This window comes from Sinocyclocheilus rhinocerous, unplaced genomic scaffold (assembly GCF_001515625.1).
Source record: "Sinocyclocheilus rhinocerous isolate Xijiao unplaced genomic scaffold, SAMN03320098_v1.1 scaffold368, whole genome shotgun sequence".
Taxonomy (NCBI): domain Eukaryota; kingdom Metazoa; phylum Chordata; class Actinopteri; order Cypriniformes; family Cyprinidae; genus Sinocyclocheilus; species Sinocyclocheilus rhinocerous.
Genome location: NW_015664681.1, coordinates 454668 through 462840, shown reverse-complemented (window position 1 = coordinate 462840; position 8173 = coordinate 454668). Strand labels below are relative to the sequence as shown.

The 8173-nt window shown below is 38.7% G+C and overlaps 1 protein-coding gene across 1 annotated transcript in view; it reads right to left on the bottom strand.

Moving 5' to 3' along the window:
* LOC107730272 (potassium voltage-gated channel subfamily KQT member 1-like) overlaps positions 1 to 8173 on the bottom strand; it is a 32496-nt gene that overhangs the window by 17305 nt on the left and 7018 nt on the right. Inside the window, exons 3-11 of the mRNA XM_016541058.1 lie at positions 4763 to 4889; positions 4598 to 4676; positions 4383 to 4479; positions 2926 to 3066; positions 2680 to 2790; positions 2498 to 2593; positions 2288 to 2389; positions 1083 to 1230; positions 943 to 969 (exon numbers count right to left, since the gene is read on the bottom strand). Coding sequence (XP_016396544.1) covers positions 943 to 969; positions 1083 to 1230; positions 2288 to 2389; positions 2498 to 2593; positions 2680 to 2790; positions 2926 to 3066; positions 4383 to 4479; positions 4598 to 4676; positions 4763 to 4889 — 928 coding nt within the window. The remainder of the gene's footprint in view (positions 1 to 942; positions 970 to 1082; positions 1231 to 2287; positions 2390 to 2497; positions 2594 to 2679; positions 2791 to 2925; positions 3067 to 4382; positions 4480 to 4597; positions 4677 to 4762; positions 4890 to 8173) is intronic.

Sequence of the window (8173 nt, the reverse complement as noted above, 5' to 3'; positions counted from 1 at the left end):
AGCCGCTCCTTTGTTGCCTTGGCGGTATGTTTCGGGTCATTGTTATGCTGGAAGACCCATCCATGACCCATCTTCAGTGTTCTGGTGGAGAGAAGGAGGTTCTCGTCCAAGATTTTACAGTACATGGCCCTGTCCATTTGTCCCTCAATGCGGTGAAGTTAACCTGTACCCTTAGCAGAAAAACAGCCCCAAAGCATAATGTTTCCACCTCCGTGCTTGACTGTAGGGATCGTGTTCTTGGGGTCGTAGTCAGCATTTCATAGTCAGTCGTAGTCAGAGTCGAGTTAATGCCAAAGAGCTCAATTTTGGTCTCATCTGACCAAAGCACTTTCTCCCAAGCCTTCTCTGAATCATTTAGATGTTAGTGTCTCCTTCTCACCAAGCTTCTTGCTGATGGTCTTGTAGCCCTTTCCAGCCTCGTGCAGATCTACAATCTTGTCTCTGACATCCTTTGACAGCTCTTTGGGTCTTGCCCATGGTGGTGGGAGAGGTTGGAATGGAAGATACAGATTGTGTGGACAGGTGTCTTATACACCTAACGAGCTGACATTAGGAGTAACTTCTTAAAGTGGCAGGACTAATCTGTGTTCCACATGGGCACATAACTAATCTGTGGGAGCCAGAATTCTTGCTGGTTGGTAGGGGATCAAATACTTATTTCACTCACTGAAATGCAAATCAATCTCTAACCTTTATATAATGTGTTTTTTCTGGATTTTTTGGTTGGTATTCTGTCTCTATCTGTTAAAATAAACCTACCATAAAAATTACAGACCCTTCATTTCTTTGTAAGTGGGCAAACTTACAAAATCAGCAGGGGATCAAATATTTTCCCCACTGCATAAATTTGTCTGTGAAAACAGCAATAAAATCAAACAGGCATAGAGGGAATGGTAGTTAGCAAGTGAGTACAGACACATATAGACACTAACTGGAGCTCACCACATCTTCTGTGTGTGTTTGCCCCTTCTGTGAGAATGGAGAGGGGCAATGAAGGATATCAGAGGAGACATGCTTCAGGAGCATGAAGGGTGAAAAACAGAAGAGCGAGAGAAATGGTCAGCAGTATCTTAGTTTATTGCTGGTAATACCTGACTGTTGAATACTGCACACTGTATCTGGTCCACCGTCCTTCCCATCATCTAAGGAGTCATAGGTTATGGAAGGTATGGTGGAAGAACTCAATCCATCATCCCTGTCATAACTCTTCATTTTCTTCCTCATCTTCACCTGCCCAAAGAAAAAAAAATATATATATATTTTAAATCTAAGAACTTGAGGAACTTTAATGGTACTACTTATTCTTTGCTGGTACTCAAGTTTAAAACCAGACATAGACTATTATATAATTATTTCACCATATAAGTGAGGATATCTGGCCCTCACAAGCATAGTTAAACAAGCACACACACACACACACACACACACACACAATGAAAAACTGAAACCATTTAAAATTGTTTTTGTCAACTGAAATTAAGCTGAAGTAAAATAAAATGATAAACAAACAAAAATTTAAAACTAAAAATGTTGCTTTGGCAACTAACTGAAATAAAATAAAGTTGAAGTACTAAAACGGTTAAAACGGAAACTGAAATAAAAAACAAAACAATAAATTACAGCCTAAATAGAAATATTTTTGTTTAAAAAACACATAACAAAATTGTTAATAAATAAAACAAACTAAAAAATAAAGCTAATTCAAAAGATTAATAAATGTGACCCTGGACCACGAAACCAGTCATAAGGCTCAATTTTTTGAAATTGAGATTTATATATCATCTGAAAGGTGAATAAATAAGCGTTCCATTGATGTATGGTTTGTTAGGATAGGACAATATGTGGCTGAGATACAACTATTTGAAAAGCTGGAATCTGAGGGTGCAAAACAAAAAATATTGAGAAAATCACCTTTAAAGTTGCACTTAACAATACATATTACTAATCAGAAATTAAGTTTTGATATATTTACGGTAGGTAATTAACAAAATATCTTCATGGAACATGATCTTTACTTAATATCATTATGATTTTTGGCCCATACAAAGTATTGTTGGCTATTGCTACAAATATACCCGTGCTACTTATGACTGCTTTTGTGCTCCAGGGTCACAAATACTGTAATTCTATATAAATTATACTATAATACTAATTAGAAAAACAAGCATGGAAAAATTCTGAGTAACTACTACTCTTTTCACATAACATGCAAAGTTTTGTGTTTGTAAATTGCTGTAGTGAGTCTGTTCGATCTGTGCATGCATGTTAAAGTAGGTAGGTAGCCTACCTTTAATTTAGGGCTGGACACTGAGCTGCTCATGTTCCTTTTCACAAATAACTTATAGGTGGCAGAATCACGGTTCTCTAAGGCAAAACACCTCCAGGATGCCTTCAGCATAAGAATAGAAAAAACAGATCGACTCTGGAAAGTCTGACCATCCTCATGACTGACAAATAATAAGCAATAATTACACCTATAGGCAACAGTAAGGCACACCTGTATCAGACCTGCAGCTGCAGGAATTTGCCTGTTGAAATGTTTTTGTCTCTGTTTCTGCTGCACCTTCAGAGCAAAACCGGAGCCTAGGATTCCCTGTGGGGAAATACTATCATTCTTCTCATACACTGGCCTGCTGTGCAAGGAACAATTGTTCTGGCTATTAAATCTCTGTAACTTACAGCAGGGAGGGCAAAAAAGGAGATGGCGAAGACAGAGAAACATGATGCAATGGTCTTCCCTATCCAAGTCTGAGGGACCTTGTCTCCGTAGCCAATAGTGGTTACTGTCACCTGAGCATATGTACAGAAAAGATATTGACATGCCACATACATTACTCAACATGATCCAGTTCATTGATGTATGCCTTCAGTTATCCATGTAATAGCCATTGTGTCAGTGAAAGGTATGGGTGGGGATCTACCTACCACACCCCACCACAGAGCATCAGCATAGCTGCTAAACTCTGTGAAACCTCTATCATCCACTGCATCCTTCTCTGCCAGGTACACGAAGTAGGAAGAGAAGATGAGCCCAAGGAATCCGATATAAAGAGTTGTGATCAGTTCCTAGAAAGAGGAAACACTGTTACACTCTGACTCTACAATGTTAAAAATAACAATTCTTCAATGATATTTTGCAGCTTTAGTGCTGGCTAGAGATTCAATTTGATTCCAATTTATTTGGGTGTGTTTCAGTTATAGTGTTCATTTTGCTAACACTTTCCTATTTCATTATAAAATGCCATCTTTGCTAATGCTGTAAATTACAGTATATAGGGTTATGTTTCATGCAGATTCATTCTGACTTATTTATTAAAAGTATCAGCTCAAGACTCAAGAGAGTCATTTGTTTCCAGATTCTGGCTTCACTTTTATGTTTTTATTCACAAAAAATCTACACTAAAACCAATTCACTAAAATGGCTAATTTGTCCATGATTTAGAATACACTCATTGTGTAGTAGCCCATATGTTCGTTTTTAGGCAGATCCTGCAAGGACAGCTCAATAGAAAGATGTTCATTGCCATTATTTAGTGGTACACTGTCTTTAATATATCACATTCATATCATTCAGACTGCAAACTTGCATTGACAGTAAAATATGCTTCCTTTTGGTTTATCGCTAAAGAGTCCCGCTGCTGTTGAGAAGTGGTGCAGGAAACACTGATACTGAATTTGGTACTTTATGAAAATATTAATTTAAACCATTAACAACAAGGCACATGTCACCTTCAACAGAATGCGTTACATCTACAAGAGACAAACTCTTTACAAATATATTTTCTAGCAGCTACTGATATCTGACATAGAGTAAACAGGATTTTATGAATCAGTATTAGGACCGTTCAAATGAAGACCATTCAAATCAATATTTAACACAGATTTAAGTGGCGATAATCTCCTGTTGGTTCTAATACGAACTTTTAATTTTAAGAGCATAAAATGTAACTAATTCCTAAAACACTGGCATATTAATGGACAACTGATCAGGGTAATGGATCCTTTTTACAGACTGGGAATGCACATTTCCACGAGAATTAACACTGTGAATTGAATATAGTTTTTTAATATTATTATTATTTTATTTATTTTTTTGTACATTTATAACACTATTCATGTTAAATGTAAAAAATACTCTGTGAGGGGATAATTCTGACCGTACTGCATGTCCCTGTATTCCTCTCTTTGAAAAACCATTGACAATTGGATTTTTTTATTTTGCTGTTGAAGAAAATGAGCTTTGGCCTGCTGAGTACCTCTACAGAAATTCATCACATAAAATATTCTTAAAATGATAAGTTCTATACTGACATCCATGGTTCCATGAAGAACCTTTCACATCATTCCATGAAAAACAAAACAAAACAAAATATATGCTTCACCTGCCGATGAATGAAGACTACCGATCCAAGCAGCCGCCAGGTTCCTCCCTGTCGATCCACATGCAGCATTCGCAGGATTTGAAGAAAGCGGACTCCTCTGTAAACAACATAATGCCATGGCTTTAAAACATGGCAAAAGAGTTACATCTAAGTCTCATTAATCCTGTGCCACAAGGGACAAGACCCTGGACTTGCTATTATAATATTAACCTTACCTGACAGTAGAGGTGGCAAATACCTGACCTTTAGAGCCAAATGCCAATACAACAATGGAGGCCACCACCACAATCAGGTCTAGAACAAGAAAAACATGTGGACAGGTCGATAACAACAACCAGAAAACTCAACAGGCCATTTTGAAAATTAATTTACATACTCACCAATAACAGAAATGGGCTTTCGGGCAAAGCGAAGCCTGCCCTGAATTCCCACATATTTACTCCGGCATCCAGCTGACCACAGACGTACCGCATACTCCACACCAAAGAACACTACCAACACTAATTCCTGCAGAATGAAAGAGACAGACACACTATGCTTACACAAAAGAGCACTAAATGCATATATTAGTGATATTATTCGCTCATGACGATGAGAAATGATTGTAACTGAGACTTAATGTGAGATTTACTAGAACATAACAATGTAAGTACTGAGAGCTAATTGATTCGACAGAGACATAATGTAAAACGCTGTGCTACAATATAACTCTGTAAGTACAGGGAGGTCATTTATTTGAGCAATGAGACGTCTGCTTTGAGAATGGGTTTAACAATACAGCTTTATTATGTGGAAAATGTGAATGGCTGTCATTGTAGAGCTCTTCGGCGATCTAGATATTCCTCATGAGGAATAGTATTTTTGAAATATTTATGAGGTATGTCCAGAACAAAATCCTCCACTGTGTGCTGTGCACCTATTGCAACTCAATGCTGCAATCCCATGACTGAGATATATAACGACAGCTCAATAGACAAAGAATCCATTGAATTAATCGTATTTGTTGTTTGTATGGGATAAAAGATAATAGCTGAATAAATAATTTGGTCACGCATAATTTGGACCGTAGTTTGCAATTCATAAAGCATATGATACTAATATACATGGGATGCGTGTAACAGATGCGTATTAACACTGACACAGGGCTGTGTGAAAACACAGGATGGCTGGTTCATGGTCATGGCCAACAACAGCAGTTGCCCTCAGCTCCTTCTTAAAGAAGAGAAAACAAAAGAAGGCTGAGAGTCTGCTGAGCGCAGGCCCTTTGAGAGCTGCGAGGAACCAGACATGTATGAGTTATGAGGCTGGCCGTGAAGCCCTCTGTCACATAAGCAGTCTGGAGAGCTGGATCCGGGTCTGAGAAGAGGCTAAGAAGGAGCTTGGTCAGCTGCCTAGGGACGGCTGCTGGCACAAAGCCGGAGAGTTCGCTTGCCTAGCCTGTCTAAAGCTCCTCCAAAAATGAAATGAAATTGCAGGCACAGCCCTAGCCTGTGGGAACAGACAGAACATGAGGTGTGAAACAATGCACAGTAGCAGAAAAGTGAGTTGAAGCAGCTGAGGTCACAGCAGAGGAGAGAGACTGCAAGCAACTCGACTGAAAGTAGGCCAACTCACTGTTTGTCAAGTCAAACGCAAGTTATATATTTTTCGGAGCATTTCAGAAAGTTACAATAATCATTTTCCACTCCTCATTATTCATTTATTCGATCAAATGATGATCTGTTTTAGCTAAAACTGCCGATAGCTAAAATTATAGCTCTTATGTTTTAAAGTTCTAATTTTTGAAATGTTTCAAAATAGCATAACATATTCAGAATAGTCTCTTCTAACTCTCTAATTAGATGTCCGATTAGTAGTTCCCACTCCATGCTGCTGGTACTTGCTATCTAATTAAATCTAGGCTTGTGATCACACTGACCAGCTGGCATTCGAAAGGTCTGGGGTGTAGGGTGAGAGGAAACAGGACCCCAGATGCAAGGGCCTCTCTCAGTTAATCAGTCAATGAGATATCCCATCCAAAACGCGGCTGGAATGCGGTCGCCAGGGTGAGCAGAGGAAGGGTTCACTGTAATAACAGCAAGGGCCAGATTACATTAAATATTAAAAATGGACTTACTATGAGCTCGTGACTTGGCATTGAGTGACTTCTGCTCTAGTCTTTCATGCTCTAGCCAAAGTAAACACTTGAAGTCTGATCATAAATAATACCCGGTGGCATTAACTAACCCTTCACACTCTTGAAAAGAAAGACACAAAGTAAATAAACTACTGGTGTGGCATTATGTAGACTTTAAAGGAATTCGTTTGGAATTAATGAGCTTTTATTGGGAGAGTTCAACCAAAAATGAAAATTGTGTTATAATTTCCTTACCCTCATGTCATTTCAGATCTGTATGACTTTATTTCGTCCACAGAACACAAAAGATGATATTCTGAAGAATGTGTGACAAAACAACTTTTATGTTCCTCAAAAGAACAGGTTTGGAACAACATGAGCGTGAATAAATGATGACACAATTTTCATTTTTGGGAGAAATATTTCACTTTAACTCCTCTGACTGAAAAGTCACACATTAAAATGTTGTTTGAGAAGATACACAGATGTATCTGTATTCTCTATAGTCCTTTACATCCTGTCACACACAACAGAAAGGCATTTGCTACTGTGTTGGGGAGGTTAACTGACTGGATGCAGTGTCTTATCAGTGTAAACGAGATAAAGGTGATTTGTCCTAACACCTCAAACAACACCAGCATTAGAAATAAATATGTAAAAACTCCAGGGGTTAGCAAGTCCTTTCACTTCATAACAGTGAATATCACTTCAGGCAAATAATCACACCTCGTGCCTATTCTCTGCGGAACATCTTTTGGAAAGCTGAAATGCACTGGATAATGTTTAGATTCTATTAGATGCATGAATCACAAAAAGCCTAAAAACTCCTTTGACCCAGGGTTAAAACATTACCGCAAACTGCTCGAATACAGCAATAAATGCTCATTGCACATTCATGGTGGTTTCAAATAGGAAACATTTCATCACTATATAGGCTTTTGTTCATTTAAAGTTTTATTAGCCATTCATGGGGGGCCTCGGTTAACACGAGGCCCTCACTGACATAGACAGAGACATCTGTGTTCTGTCCAATTAAGGGAGGGTTCTATCTGTAGCTGATAATTGCCTGGAAAAGGGGTTAGCACCTCATGGCAGGACTACTGTGCTCACAACACCTCGAGACAGAGCTTGATGATGTGTTATCACACTTAGCATATGGAGGAAGTTTGATGACAGCTATGACGCTTCATATGGGAAGCATGTGAGATCACAACCCTAGGGTGTGGGATTTCGCAAGGCGCGTGGTGTCGGGACAGTGTAGTGTCCTGCGTGACTTCCAGCACCTGTGTGTGGCGTAACGTCCTGTGTGAATATTGCCACCTACCGCTGTTACGCAGGTAATGATCAACCTCTGAGGCTTTACTCCAGAAGTGTGACACACACAATAGTCTTTTTTCCTCACAGAATAGGCTCAGTTAGTAAGTGTCCGTGGCATGTGTGTGGCTGTATATATAGTGCTAATGTGCAGTAGCTCTCCCTGCTCACGGTGAAACAATGTCAGGCTAATATGGATTAAAAGGGCCTATCAAGACTATTAGTGGCTGACACTGGAAAAAGAGTTGAACAATTGATCTAAGTTAATGATTAATCTGCGCTTAGTAAGATTTGCCTGATAAGCTTTAGCTTCATTTACATAAGCACTTACTCAAAGTAAAAAAAAAAAAAAAAAAAAAAG